Source organism: Eubalaena glacialis, chromosome 3 (genome assembly GCF_028564815.1).
Source record: "Eubalaena glacialis isolate mEubGla1 chromosome 3, mEubGla1.1.hap2.+ XY, whole genome shotgun sequence".
Classification (NCBI taxonomy): Eukaryota; Metazoa; Chordata; class Mammalia; order Artiodactyla; family Balaenidae; genus Eubalaena; species Eubalaena glacialis.
The window spans coordinates 90,515,924-90,532,586 of NC_083718.1; the positions used below are offsets into that span (position 1 = coordinate 90,515,924).

The 16,663-nt window shown below is 38.4% G+C and overlaps 1 protein-coding gene across 1 annotated transcript in view; it reads left to right on the forward strand.

Moving 5' to 3' along the window:
- SPAG17 (sperm associated antigen 17) overlaps positions 1–16,663 on the forward strand; it is a 225,414-nt gene that overhangs the window by 155,617 nt on the left and 53,134 nt on the right. The window contains exon 31 of the mRNA XM_061186106.1: positions 128–282. Coding sequence (XP_061042089.1) covers positions 128–282 — 155 coding nt within the window. The remainder of the gene's footprint in view (positions 1–127; positions 283–16,663) is intronic.

Below are 16,663 nucleotides of genomic sequence, written 5' to 3' on the forward strand. Positions count from 1 at the left end.
TCTCAGCGCTGAATCTTGACTTCGAGTCCAGGTAGCCAGGAGGCAGGAGTGCAGTCAGAGTCAGACGGCAGGCATGTTCCCCATGTGTGCATCCTATCAGACCTGCTTCCCTTGCATTTGCCCACAGACGAAGGTCCTCAGAGGATCACCAGGCAGGTGAAGTGCATGCGGATTGAAAGTTCACACTACGCCACTGTCATCACCAACTGCGAGGACAGTAGCTGCTGCACCACCTTTGGGGATGGGACGTCTATCATCGCAAAGCCACAGGGAACGTACCAGGTGGGTCTGGGAGAGGATGAGGGGTGCCAAAGGTAAGTGTCAATTTGACTAAGAAAACCCACTCCTCGGGGGGGCAGTGACCAGTCCTGCCACATGCACGACTGTTGCTGTCTTGTCTCAGCGGATCTGAGAACACACTTCTCAATCTCTTTTCATTTATTCACCTTCTTTTTACAATCCATTCCAGAAAAACATAGTCCTGCTTGTCTTTAAATTCTTGTTTATTTGGGGATCAAGCTTATAAACCAGAGTGTATTTGCTGGGGATCCTTTATGTGGTAGGTAATGGGCACCGTGGGTGTTAGAAGCATTCAGTGCTGGCCTGTCCCTACCAGACCAACTTCATCTCCTGCTACCTCTTATTCATTCTCTCTCTCCCATCCTTCCCATCTCCAGTCTGTCCCCACTCTACCTCATGTCCCCACAGGATGGAAGGACAGCTAGCCCAGCTGAAGCACAGCTTTGTCTTTGGAGGGCTGGGGAGGAGCACTGTTAGAAACTCCTCTGCCTCCTTACATTTCCCCATTAAACACAATCACCCGGGTTCAGCCTGCAGTCCCTTCTGTCTTAGAAGGATTTGCCTTTGCCTTTCCACTTGCTGGAGACGGAACACAAGTGCCAGAGTGTCACATCTAAGGTCATAGGATACTGAGAGCTCGAAGCCAGAAGATGATGGACAAAGACCTCAGTGACAAATGTTTGTTGCTGTGAAAGCTGTTGAAGCCAGTTTATCCCTCCCATCTCTCCCGATAATGTTATCCCACCCCCTCTTTACCCTGTGCAGATCCTTGTGTGGCAAGGAAGGTGCTGAAAGTGAGAGATGCCTGTGAAATGTTGCAGTTGGAGAAGGGGGTGCTTTTTTTCCTATATAGCATTCAGAATGTCCAATTTTTTAGGCAGCATCCATGTGCCAGTATCATATGTCCTACCAGATATGATGAGACTCTCCTAAGATGCTGTGATGAGGCCTTATTTTTATCATGGCCCCAGACTCTAATTGTTACAACTATGGGGGCAAAGGAATTTTAGCACCAATGACAGTTACCACTGAACGAAGAGACATAACAGAAAAGAGATCCAACTTGGAGACCTTCAGTGCCTGACACTACTGTATAGCCGCTTGTTTGCCCAATCTCCTGAAACACAGACTAAGGAAGGATCAACCTTGATCGCTACTTATTGAGAAACACACATATCTTAGTTCCCAACTGGAAAAAAAAACTCTAAGTAAGTTTAGCTGCACCTATTTTGTAATTCTGTGGTTTTATAGAATTGAAAGCTGGCGTTCAAAAATACCTTCTGCCTGTCCTCTGTTGGACTTGGCACATTTGTCATTTATTTCCTCACTCACCAGCATGAGAACATTGGGCAGTGTGATGAGGGAGGCCGGATTTTAGGCAATGTATGAAAGAGAGAGTAGCGCTTGATATTGGCCACTATTGTACCTTGGCAACACTAGAAAGATTATTCAAAACATCAAAAAGGAGGTGGGTGTAACAATTGTTATCTTCTATGATTATAATGTGCCACAAGTGGGGGTGGGAACATCCACCCAGCTGGAGGGTTTCAAGAAGACAAGATGACAAATAATGGGTCTGTTATCTCCCATGGGAAATCTTTCTCTGTCCCTGGGTTTAGGAACTAAAACCTGTTTCCCTAGACCAGAAGACCTACTGTCTTTCTGGGGAAAGGTGTGTCTGTGTATGTGTGTGTGTGCTAGACTAAGCTTTTGACTACTCTTCTATACCAGTCTGATCCTGACTCCTTTGGGGGAAGATAGAGAAATGTAAGAAGCATTCTTAGGAATCCTACTGAAAAGGACTTTAAAAGTCCTTGTCTTTATCAGTAATACCACAAAGAAACATCATAAGGGAGAGTGCCTTGTCCTCTACTCAGTGTGTGAAATCAGTTGAAAGAGGCAAATCTTATAGTAAATTCTGAGCAGTATAGGTATGTAAAACCATGAGAATTTTATTTGCTAACATACATACATACATGTATGAGTCATTGCTATATTTTTCATGTTGAGTCTCTATGCTTCAGCACAGCTGTTTCTCCAGATTAACTTCCTAGAAGGCAGGGCATCTCCTTTTTATAGGTTTTCTTTTTGGCTCTTCTATATGGTTCCTTCACCTATGGTATGTCTTAATTGTGGAAGTTATAGGCCATCTTTTTCTGTCCAGAGCAGCTTTCAGTAAATTACAGAGTCAATCTGACAGTTTGGATCCATTTTGATGAGGACCTGTGGAGACTGGGAAAATTGAAAATTTAACCAGCCACCAGTGCCTACTCTAAAATGTGCCTGAAACCACAGAGAAGCCTCAGAACTCATCAAGGTCCAGTGGAGTTCTCTGGGCCTGGGGAATGGTGAAGAGTCAATTTGAGAAACTTCCAGAAGGGTGGAGTAAGGACTTCTGAAAATCTACTCTCCCTAAAAACAACTAGAAACCTGGAAGTATTGTCAAAATTAACTTTTTCAGAAGTCTAGAAGTTAACCAAAGGATTACAATATTCTGAGGATTGTTTATTTAAAGACAAAAAAAAAAAAAAAAAAGACTGAATCTTGGGAAGAACAGCAAGAATTGTGGTGACTTCACTTGTCATATTCCCCTCCCCTCCCCCAGCTCCATGGTAGCCTTGAAAATCAACACTCTCACATGCAAAATAGCAGTGAAAGCCAGCAAGCCAGCAGCCACTGAAAGAAGAAGAAAAGATTTAGAGCTCCACAAAATATTGTCAGTGTTTGAGCTGTCTGGCCATTCCCTGGAAACACCCACTCACAGGGGTTGTCTTTATTTGATCCGACTCTGAGCTCACTCCCTAAAAACAGCCTTTTCCCCAAACAGAGGTAATTATTTAACATTATAGCTGTCGAAGTGGCAATAACAAACAAGAGGCTGAACAAAAGAGTTAAAAGGAAAAGAAGGGGAACAAGAAGTCCACAGAAGGCTTTGAAAAGCTCTGACCTACTCTCTGGAATCTGGAAAGCCATACTCAAGTGCAGGGCTGTGTGCATGCCCATAAAAGAACTCGGAAAGCCCTGATCTTTCACTCTTGCTGATCAAGAGGCTCTGCACAAGCAGGGAGTGAAGCTAAGGTGGAATTACAAACTTCCTGCTAGAGCATTGAAAAAATATGTCAATATACAAACGGAGCCCTCAGCAGAAGCTGAAAGACCTATTAGTGTAAAGTACTTAAGAAAATATCTGCCCAGTTATGAGCAAACCTCTAAGCAACCAAACAAACATGTTAGGCCCACTCATGACAATAAATATAGAGTTTAAAAAAATAGTTCAGGGAAATCACTGAATAAACAGCAACAACAACAAAGCAACAATAACAAGCCCTGGGGAAAGGATCTAATTCCAGAGTTGTACATTATACTACTTGAAATGTCCAGTTTTCAACAAAAAATTATGAGACATGGGGGGAAAAAGGGAAATTATGACCCATAAACAGGGATGGGGAAGGAGGAAGCAATCAATAGAAACTACCCCAGAGGAAACCCAGACTTTGCACTTAAATAGACAAAGAAATTTAAGTCAGCTGTTATGTTTAAAAAACTGAGAGAAACCTTGTGTAAAGAACTAAAGCAAAGTATGAGAATGGTTTTCGCCAAGTATAGAATATCAATACATAGAAATTTTTTTTTTTAAAAAAAGAACCACATAGAAATTCTGAAGTTGGAAAACATAATAACTGTAATGAAAAATTTACTAATGAGGCTCAACATCAAATTTTAGCTGCCAGAGGAAATAATCAGCAAACTTGAAAATAGGTCAGTTGAGATTAACCAATCTGAGGAAGAGAGAGAAAAAAAAATGAAGAAAAATGAACAGAGCCTCAGAGACCTGTGGGACACCATCAGGCATACTAACACATGCATAATGAGAGTCTGAGAAGGAAAAGAGAGAAGGGCAGAAATATTATTTGAAGAAATAATGGCTTAAAACTTCCCAAATTTGATAAAAACTGTCTATACATGCAAGAATCTCGACAAACATCAAGTAGGGTAAACTCAGAGAGATCCACACCTAAACACATCATAATCAAACTGTCAAAGACAAAGAGAGAATCTTGAAAGCAATGAGAAAAGACTCATCAAATATGAGGGATCTCCAATAAGATTAATAGCTGATTTCTCATCAGAAACTATGGAGTCTAGAAGGCAGTGAGATGACATATTCAAAATGCTTAAAGAAAAATATCATCAACAAAAACTTATTCAGTAAAATTATCCTTCTAAAATGAAAAAATCAAGATAGTTCCACACAACCCACTGAACCAACCTTAGCCACTGGGGACAGATACCAAAAACAACGGGAACTACGAACCTGCAGCCTGTGAAAAGCAGACCCCAAACACAGTAAGATAAGCAAAATGAGAAGACAGAAAAACACACAGCAGATGAAGGAGCAGGGTCAAAACACACCAGACCTAACAAATGAAGAGGAAATAGGTAGTCTACCTGAAAAAGAATTCAGAATAATGATAGTAAGGATGATCCAAAGTCTTGGAAATAGAATAGACAAAATGCAAGAAACATTTAACAAGGACGTAGAAGAACTAAAGAGGAACCAAGAAACGATGACAAGCACAATAAATGAAATTAAAAATACTCTAGATGGGATCAATAGCAGAATAACTGAGGCAGAAGAACGGATAAGTGACCTGGAAGATAAAATGGTGGAAATAACTACTGCAGACCAGAATAAAGAAAAAAGAATGAAAAGAACTGAGGACAGTCTCAGAGACCTCTGGGACAACATTAAACGCACCAACATTCGAATTATAGGGGTCCCAGAAGAAGAAGAGAAAAAGAAAGGGACTGAGAAAATATTTGAAGAGATTATAGTTGAAAACTTCCCTAATATGGGAAAGGAAATAGTTAATCAAGTCCTGGAAGCACAGAGAGTCCCATACAGGATAAATCCAAGGAGAAACACACCAAGACACATATTAATCAAACTATCAAAAATTAAATATAAAGAAAACATATTAAAAGCAGCAAGGGAAAAACAACAGATAACACACAAGGGCATCCCCATAAGGTTAACAGCTGATCTTTCAGCAGAAACGCTGCAAGCCAGAAGGGAGTGGCAGGATATACTTAAAGTGATGAAGGAGAAAAACCTACAACCAAGATTACTCTACCCAGCAAGGATCTCATTCAGATTTGATGGAGAAATTAAAACCTTTACAGACAAGCAAAAGCTGAGAGAGTTCAGCACCACCAAACCAGCTTTACAACAAATGCTAAAGGAACTTCTCTAGGCAAGAAACACAAGAGAAGGAAAACACCTACAATAACAAACCCAAAACATTTAAGAAAATGGGAATAGGAACATACATATCGATAATTACCTTAAATGTAAATGGATTAAATGCTCCCACCAAAAGACACAGACTGGCTGAATGGATACAAAAACAAGACCCATATATATGCTGTCTACAAGAGACCCACTTCAGACCTAGAGACACATACAGACTGAAAGTGAGGGGATGGAAAAAGATATTCCATGCAAATGGAAATCAAAAGAAAGCTGGAGTAGCAATTCTCATATCAGACAAAATAGACTTTAAAATAAAGACAATTACAAGAGACAAAGACGGACACTATATAATGATCAAGGGATCGATCCAAGAGGAAGGTATAACAATTGTAAATATTTATGCACCCAACATAGGAGCACCTCAATACATAAGGCAAATACTAACAGCCATAAAAGGGGAAATCAACAGTAACACAATCATAGTAGGGGACTTTAACACCCCACTTTCACCAATGGACAGATCATCCAAAATGAAAATAAATAAGGAAACACAAGCTTTAAATGATACATTAAACAAGATGGACTTAATTGATATTTATAGGACATTCCACCCAAAAACAACAGAATACACATTTTTCTCAAGTGCTCATGGAACATTCTCCAGGATAGATCATATCTTGGGTCACAAATCAAGCCTTGGTAAATTTAAAAAAATTGAAATCGTATCAAGTATCTTTTCCGACCACAACGCTATGAGACTAGATATCAATTACAGGAAAAGATCTGTAAAAAATACAAACACATGGAGGCTACACAATACACTACTTAATAACGAAGTGATCACTGAAGAAATCAAAGGGGAAATCAAAAAATACCTAGAAACAAATGACAATGGAGACACGACGATCCAAAACCTATGGGATGCAGCAAAAGCAGTTCTAAGAGGGAAGTTTATAGCAATACAAGCCTACATCAAGAAACAGGAAACATCTCGAATAAACAACCTAACCTTGCACCTAAAGCAATTAGAGAAAGAAGAACAAAAAAACCCCAAAGCTAGCAGAAGGAAAGAAATCATAAAGATCAGATCAGAAATAAATGAAAAAGAAATGAAGGAAACAATAGCAAAAATCAATGAAACTAAAAGCTGGTTCTTTGAGAAGATAAACAAAATTGATAAACCATTAGCCAGACTCATCAAGAGAAAAAAGGAGAAGACTCAAATTAATAGAATTAGAAATGAAAAAGGAGAAGTAACCACTGACACTGCAGAAATACAAATGATCATAAGAGATTACTACAAGCAACTCTATGCTAATAAAATGGACAACCTGGAAGAAATGGACAGATTCTTAGAAATGCACAACCTGCCGAGACTGAACCAGGAAGAAATAGAAAATATGAACAGACCAATCACAAGCACTGAAATTGAAACTGTGATTAAAAATCTTCCAACACACAAAAGCCCAGGACCAGATGGCTTCACAGGCGAATTCTATCAAACATTTAGAGAAGAGCTAACACCTATCCTTCTCAAACTCTTCCAAAATATTGCAGAGGGAGGAACACTCCCCAACTCATTCTACGAGGCCACCATCACCCTGATACCAAAACCAGGCAAAGATGTCACAAAGAAAGAAAACTACAGGCCAATATCACTGATGAACATAGATGCAAAAATCCTCAACAAAATACTAGCAAACAGAATCCAACAGCACATTAAAAGGATCATACACGATGATCAAGTGGGGTTTATCCCAGGAATGCAAGGATTCTTCAATATACGCAAATCAATCAACGTGATACATCATATTAACAAATTGAAGGAGAAAAACCATATGATCATCTCAATAGATGCAGAGAAAGCCTTCGACAAAATTCAACACCCATTTATGATAAAAGTCCTGCAGAAAGTAGGCATAGAGGGAACTTTCCTCAACATAATAAAGGCCGTATATGACAAACCCACAGCCAACATTGTCCTCAATGGTGAAAAACTGAAACCATTTCCACTAAGATCAGGAACAAGACAAGGTTGCCCACTCTCACCACTATTATTCAACATAGTTTTGGAAGTGTTAGCCACAGCAATCAGAGACGAAAAAGAAATAAAAGGAATCCAAATCGGAAAAGAAGAAGTAAAGCTGTCACTGTTTGCAGATGACATGATACTATACATAGAGAATCCAAAAGATGCTACCAGAAAACTACTAGAGCTAATCAATGAATTTGGTAAAGTAGCAGGATACAAAATTAATGCACAGAAATCTCTTGCATTCCTGTATACTAATGATGAAAAATCTGAAAGTGAAATTAAGAAAACACTCCCGTTTACCATTGCAACAAAAAGAATAAAATACCTAGGAATAAACCTACCTAAGGAGACAAAAGACCTGTATGCAGAAAATTATAGGACACTGATGAAAGAAATTAAAGATGATACAAATAGATGGAGAGATATACCATGTTCTTGGATTGGAAGAATAAACATTGTGAAAATGACTCTGCTACCCAAAGCAATCTACAGATTCAATGCAATCCCTATCAAACTACCACTGGCATTTTTCACAGAACGAGAACAAAAAATTTCACAATTTGTATGGAAACACAAAAGACCCCGAATAGCCAAAGCAATCTTGAGAACGAAAAATGGAGCTGGAGGAATCAGGCTCCCTGACTTCAGACTATATTACAAAGCTACAGTAATCAAGACAGTTTGGTACTGGCACAAAAACAGAAATATAGATCAATGGAACAGGATAGAAAGCCCAGAGATAAGCCCACGCACATATGGTCACCTTATCTTTGATAAAGGAGGCAAGCATATACAGTGGAGAAAAGACAGCCTCTTCAATAAGTGGTGCTGGGAAAATTGGACAGGTACATGTAAAAGTATGAAATTAGAACACTCCCTAACACCATACACAAAAATAAACTCAAAATGGATTAAAGACCTAAGTGTAAGGCCAGACACTATCAAACTCTTAGAGGAAAACATAGGCAGAACACTGTATGACATAAGTCACAGCAAGATCCTTTTTGACCCAGGTCCTAGAGAAATGGAAATAAAAACACAAATAAACAAATGGGACCTAATGAAACTTAAAAGCTTTTGCACAGCAAAGGAAACCATAAACAAGACCAAAAGACAACCCTCAGAATGGGAGAAAATATTTGCAAATGAAGCAACGGACAAAGGATTAATCTCCAAGATTTACAAGCAGCTCATGCAGCTCAATAACAAAAAAACAAACAACCCAATCCAAAAATGGGCAGAAGACCTAAATAGACATTTCTCCAAAGAAGAGATACAGATTGCCAACAGACACATGAAAGAATGCTCAACATCTTTAATCATTAGAGAAATGCAAATCAAAACTACAATGAGGTATCATCTCACACCGGTCAGAATGGCCATCATCAAAAAATCTAGAAACAATAAATGCTGGAGAGGGTGTGGAGAAAAGGGAACACTCTTGCACTGTTGGTGGGAATGTAAATTGATACAGCCACTATGGAGAACAGTATGGAGGTTCCTTAAAAAACTAAAAATAGAACTACCATATGACCCAGCAATCCCACTACTGGGCATATACCCTGAGAAAACCATAATTCAGAAAGAGTCATGTACCAAAATATTCATTGCAGCTCTGTTTACAATAGCCAGGACATGGAAGCAACCTAGGTGTCCATCATCGGATGAATGGATAAAGAAGATGTGGCACATATATACAATGGAATATTACTCAGCCATAAAAAGAAATGAAATGGAGGTGTTTGTAATGAGGTGGATGGAGTTAGAGTCTGTCATACAGAGTGAAGTAAGTCAGAAAGAGAAAAACAAATACAGTATGCTAACACATATATATGGAATCTAAGGGAAAAAAAAAAAAAAAAAAGAGGTCATGAAGAACCTAGTGGCAAGATGGGAATAAAGACACAGACCTACTAGAGAATGGACTTGAGGATATGGGGAGGGGGAGGGGTGAGATGTGACAGGGTGAGAGAGTGTCATGGACATATATACACTACCAAATGTAAAATAGATAACTAGTGGGAAGCAGCCGCATAGCACAGGGAGATCAGCTCGGTGCTTTGTGACCACCTAGAGGGGTGGGATAGGGAGGGTGGGAGGGAGGGAGATGCAAGAGGGAAGAGATATGGCAACATATGTATATGTGTAACTGATTCACTTTGTTGTAAAGCAGAAGCTAGCACACCATTGTAAAGCAATTATACTTCAATAAAGATGTTTAAAAAAAAAAAAAAAAAAAAAGATAGTTCCAGAAAAACAAAAACTGAGAGAATTCATTGCTCTTAGACATCCCCTACAAGAAAATCTAAAGGGAATCCTTCAGGCTGAAATGAAAGAAGATTACACAGTAACTCAAATACACACAAACAAATAAAGAGCAATGGTAAAGGTAACTACATAGGTAAATATAAAAGACAGTATACATGTATTTTTGTGACTTTTTTTTCATTTGGATTTAAAAGGCAACTGCATAAAGCAATAATTATAAAGGTATATTTATGTGCTTATAATGTATAAAGATGAAATTTTTGACAATAATAGGAAGGGAAGAGGAATAGAGCTATATGGAGCAAAGATTTTGTATAATATTGAAATTCTTAGTATCAATTTAATCTAGATAGTTATAAATTGAGATGTTGTTTGTAATACCCAAGAAAAACTAAGAAAACAACTCAAAAATATATATAAAAGAAACAAGGGAATTGAAATGGCACACTTCAAAATATCTCTTTAAGACAAAAGAAAGCAGTAATGAATGAATAGAGGGGAAACCAGAGACATAAGACATATAGAAAACAAATAGAGACTTCCGTTCATGCCATCATCGTGTTGCAGCATTCTTCATCAAGCCATGTGGCTGACAGGGTCTTGGTGCTCCGACCGGGTGTCAGGCCTGAGCCTCTGAGGTGAGAGAGCTCAGGCCTGACACTGGACAGGCCTGAGCTCTCTGAACAGGATATTGGACCACCAGAGACCTCCCAGCCCCTTGTAATATCAATCAGTGAGAACTCTCCCAGAGATCTCCATCTCAATGCTAAGACACAGCTCCAATGACCAGCAAGCTCCAGTGCTGGACACCCCATGCCAAAAAACTAGCAAGACAGGAACACAACACCACCCATTATCAGAGAGGCTGCTTAAAGTCATAATAAGTTCACAGACATCACAAAACACATCACTGGATGTGGTCCTGCCCACCAGAAAGACAAGATACAGTCTCAACCACCAGAACACAGGCGCCAGTCTCTTCCACCAGGAAGCCAAAACAACCCACTGAACGAACCTTACCCACTGGGGGCAGACACCAATAACAACAGGAACTACGAACCTGCAGCCTGCAAAAAGGAGACCCCAAACACAGTAAGTTAAGCAAAATGAGAAGACAGAAAAATACACAGCACATGAAGGAGCAAGGTAAAAACCCACCAGACCAAACAAATGAAGAGGAAATAGGCATTCTACCTGAAAAAGAATTCAGAGTAATGATAGTAAAGGTGATCCAAAATCTTGGAAATAGAATGGAGAAAATACAGGAAACGTTTAACAAGGACTTAGAAGAACTAAAGAGCAAACAAACAATGATTAACAACACAGTAAATGAAATGAAAAATTCTCTAGAAGGAATCAATAGCAGAATAACTGAGGCAGAAGAACGGATAAGTGACCTAGAAGATAAAATAGTGGAAGTAACTACTGCAGAGCACAATAAAGAGAAAAGAATGAAAAGAATGGAGGACAGTCTCAGACACCTCTGAGACAACATTAAATGCACCAACATTCGAATTATAGGGGTCCCAGAAGAAGAAGAGAAAAAGAAAGGGACTGAGAAAATATCTGAAGAGATTAGTTGAAAACTTCCCTAATATGGGAAAGGAAATAGTCAATCAAGTCCAGGAAGTGCAGAGAGTCCCATACAGGATAACTCCAAGGAGAAACATGACAAGACACATGTTAATCAAACTATCAAAAATTAAACATAAAAAATATTAAAAGCAGCAAGGGAAAAGCAACAAATAACATACCGGGGAATCCCCATAAGGTTAAAAGCTGATCTTTCAGCAGAAACTCTGCAAGCCAGAAGGGAGTGGCAGGACATATTTAAAGTGATAAAAGGGAAAGACCTACAACCAAGGTTACTCTACCCAGCAAGGATCTCATTCAGATTCGATGGAGAAATTAAAACCTTTACAGACAAGCTAAAGCTAAGAGAATTCAGCACCAGCAAACCAGCTTTACAACAGACGCTAAAGGAACTTCTCTAGGCAGGAAACACAAGAGAAGAGAAGACCTACAAAAACAAACCCAAAACAATTAAGAAAATGGTAATAGGAACATACATATCGATAATTACCTTAAATGTAAATGGATTAAATGCTCTAACCAAAAGACACAGACTGGCTGAATGGATACAAAAACAAGACCCGTATATATGCTGTCTACATGAGACCCCATCAGACCCGAGGAAACATAGAGATTGAAAGGGAGGGGATAGAAAAAGATATTCCATGCAAATGGAAATCAAAAGAAAGGTGGAATAGCAATTCTCATATCAGAGAAAATAGACTTTAAAATAAAGACTATTACAAGAGACAAAGAAGGACACTACATAATGATCAAGGGATCGATCCAAGAAGAAGATATAACAATTGTAAATATTTATGTACCCAACATACGAGCACTTCAGTACATGACGCAAATACTAACAGCCATAAAAGGGGAATTCGACAGTAGCACAATCATAGTAGGGGACTTCAACACCCCACTTTCACCAATGGACAGATCAACCAAAATGAAAATAAATAAGGAAACACAAGCTTTAAATGACACTTTAAACAAGATGAACTTAATTGATATTTATAGGACATTGTATCCAAAAACAACAGAGTACACTTTCTTCTCAAGAGCTCATGGACCATTCTCCAGGATCATATCTTGGGTCACAAATCAAGCCTTGGTAAATTTACGAAAATTGAGTTCGTATCAAGTATCTTTTCTGACAACAACACTATGAGACTAGATATCAATTACAGGGAAAAAAACTGTAAAAAATACAAACACAGGGAGGCTAAACAAAATAACCAGGAGGTCACTGAAGAAATCAAAGACGAAATCAAAAATACCTAGAAACAAAGGACAATGAAATCATGACGACCCAAAACCTATGGGATGCAGCAAAAGCTGTTCTAAGAGGGAAGTTTATAGCAATACAATCCTACTGCAAGAAACACGAAAAATCTCAAATGAACAACATAATCTTACACCTAAAGCAATTAGAGAAAGAAGAACAGAAAAACCCCAGTTAGCAGAAGAACAGAAATCATAAAGATCAGATCAGAAATAAATGAAAAAGAAATGAAGGAAAAGATAGCAAAGATCAATAAAACTAAAAGCTGGTTCTTTGAGTAGATAAACAAATTGATAAACCATTAGTCAGACTCGTCAAGAAAAAAAGGGAGAAGACTCAAATCAACAGAATTAGAAATGAAAAAGGAGAAGTAACAACTGACACTGCAGAAATACAAAGGATCATGAGAGATTACTACAAGCAACTATATGCCAATAAAATGGACAACCTGGAAGAAATGGACAAATTTTTAGAAAAGCACAGCCTTCCGAGACTGAACCAGGAAGAAATAGAAAATATATACAGAACAATCACAAGTGCTGAAATTGAAACTGTGATTTGTGGCACATATATACAATGGAATATTACCCACCATAAAAAGAAACGAAATTGAGTTATTTGTAGTGAGGTGGATGGAGCTAGAGTCTGTCATACAGAGTGAAGTAAGTCAGAAAGAGAAAAAGAAATACAGTATGCTAACACATATATATGGAATCGAAAAAAAATAAAAATAAAAATAATGGTCATGAAGAACCTAGGGGCCCGACGGGAATAAAGACACAGACCTACTAGAGAATGGACTTGAGGATACAGGGAGGGGGAAGGGTAAGTGGGACAAAGTGAGAGAGTGGCATGGACATATATACACTACCAAACGTAAAATAGATAGCTAGTGGGAAGCAGCCGCATAGCACAGGGAGATCAGCTCAGTGCTTTGTGACCACCTAGAGGGGTGGGATAGGGAGGATGGGAGGGAGGGAGACACAAGAGGGAAGAGATATGGGGACATATATATATGTATAACTGATTCACTTTGTTATAAAGCAGAAACTAACACACCATTGTAAAGCAATTATACTCCAATAAAGATGTTTAAAAAAAAAGAAAATATTCCAACAAACAAAAGCCCAGGACCAGATGGCTTCACAGGCGAATGCTATCAAACGTTTTGAGAAGAGCTAACACCTATCCTTCTCAAACACTTCCAAAATGTAGCAGAGGGAGGAACACTCCCAAACTCATTCTATGAGGCCACCATCACCCTGATACCAAAGCCAGACAGAGATGTCACAATTAAAGAAAACTACAGCCAATATCACTGATGAACATAGATGCAAAAATCCTCAACAAAATACTAGCAAACAGAATCCAACAGCACATTAAAAGGATCACACACCATGATCAAGTGGGGTTTATTCCAGGAATGCAAGGATTCTTCAATATATGGAAATCAATCAATGTGATAAACCATATTAACAAATTGAAGGAGAAAACCCATATGACCATCTCAATAGATGCAGAAAAAGCTTTCAACAAAATTCAACATCCATTTATGATAAAAACTCTCCAGAAAGTAGGCATTGAGGGGACTTACCTCAACATAATAAAGGCCATACATGACAAACTCACAGCCAACATTGTTCTCAATGTTGAAAAATTGAAACGATTTCCATTAAAATCAGGAACAAGACAAGGTTTCCCACTCTCACCACTATTATTCAACATAGTTCTGGAAGTTTTAGCCACAGCAATCACAGAGGAAAAAGAAATAAGAAGAATTCAAATTGGAAATGAAGAAGTAAAATTGTCACTGTTTGGAGATGACATGATACTATACATAGAGCATCCTAAAGATGCTACCAGAAAGCTACTAGAGCTAATCAATGAAGTTGGTAAAGTAGCAGGATACAAAATTAATGCACAGAAATCTCTTGCATTCCTATACACTAATGATGAAAAATCTGAAAGAGAAATTAAGGAAATACTCTCATTTACCATTGCAACAAAAAGAATAAAATACCTGGGAATAAACCTACTTAAGGAGACAAAACACCTGTATGCAGAAAACTATAAGACACTGATGAAAGAAATTAAAGATGATACAAACAGATGGAGAGATATACCATGTTCTTGGATTGGAAGAATCAACCTTGTTAAAATGACTATACTACCCCCAAGCAATCTACAGATTCAGTGCAATCCCATCAAACTACCAATGGCATTTTTCACAGAACTAGAACAAAAATTTTCACAGTCTGTATGGAAACACAAAAGACCTCGAATAGCCAAAGCAATCTTGAGAAAGAAAAACGGAGCTGGAGGAATCAAGCTCCCTGACTTTAGACTATACTACAAAGCTACAGTAGTCAAGACAGTATGGTACTGGCACAAAAACAGAAATATAGATCAATGGGCAGGATAGAAAGCCCAGAGATAAACCCATTCACATATGGTCACCTTATCTTTGATAAAAGAGGCATGAATATACAATGGAGAAAAGACAGCTTCTTCAATAAGTGGTGCTGGGAAAACTGGACAGCTACATGTAAAAGAATGAAATTGGAACACTCCCTAACACCATACACAAAAATAAACTCAAAATGGATTAAAAACCTAAATGTAAGTCCAGACACTATAAAACTCTTAGAGGAAAACATAGGCAGAACACTCTATGACATAAATCACAGCAAGATTCTTTTTGACCCACCTCCTTGTGTAATGGAAATAAAATAAAAAATAAACAAATGGGACCTAATGAAGCTTAAAAGTTTTTGCACAGCAAAGGAAACCATAAACAAGATGAAAAGACAACCCTCAGAATGGGAGAAAATATTTGCAAATGAAGCAACTGACAAAGGATTAATCTCCAAAATGTGCAAGCAGCTCAATATCAAATAAACTAACAACTTTGTCCAAAAGTGGGCGGAAGACCTAAATAGACATTTCTCCAAAGAAGATATACAGATTGCCAACAAACATATGAAAGGATGCTCAACATCACTAATCATTAGAGAAATGCAAATCAAAACCACAATGAGGTATCACCTCACACCGGTCAGAATGGCCATTATCAAAATATCTACATAGAATAAATGCTGGAGAGGGTGTGGAGAAAAGGGAACCCTCTTGCACTGTTGGTGGGAATGTAAATTGATACAGCTACTATGGAGAACAGCATGTAGGTTCCTTTAAAAACTAAAAATAGAACTCCCATACAACCCAGCAATCCCACTACAGGGCATATACCCTGAGAAAACCATAATTCAAAAAGAGTCATGTACCACAATGTTCATTGCAGCTCTATTTACAATAGCCAGGACTTGGAAGCAACCTAAGTGTCCATCGACAGATGAATAGATAAAGAAGATGTGGCATATATATACAATGGACTATTATTGAGTCATAAAAAGAAATGAGATTGAGTTATTTGTAGCGAGATGGATGGACCTAGAGTCTGTCATACAGAGTGAAGTAAGTCAGAAAGAGAAAACAAATACCATATGCTAACACATATACATGGAATCTAAAAAAAAAGAATGGTTCTGATGAACCTAGGGGCAGGACAGGAATAAAGACACAGACGTAGAGAATGGACTTGAGGATTCGGGGTGTGGGAAGGGTAAGCTGGGACGAAGTGATAGAGTGGTATTGATATATATACACTACCAAATGTAAAATAGCTAGTGGGAAGCAGCCACATAGCACAGGGAGATCAGCTCAGTGTTTTGTGGCCACCTAGAGGGGTGGGATAGAGAGGGTGGGAGGGAGACGCAAGAGGGAGAGGATATGGGGACATATGTATACGTATAGCTGATTCACTTTGTTATACAGCAGCAACTAACACAACAATGTAAAGCCATCATACCCCAATCAAGATGTTAAAAAAAAAAGAAAAAGAAAACAAATAGAAATTTGGAAGATTCACGTCTGACCTAATCAGTAATTACAT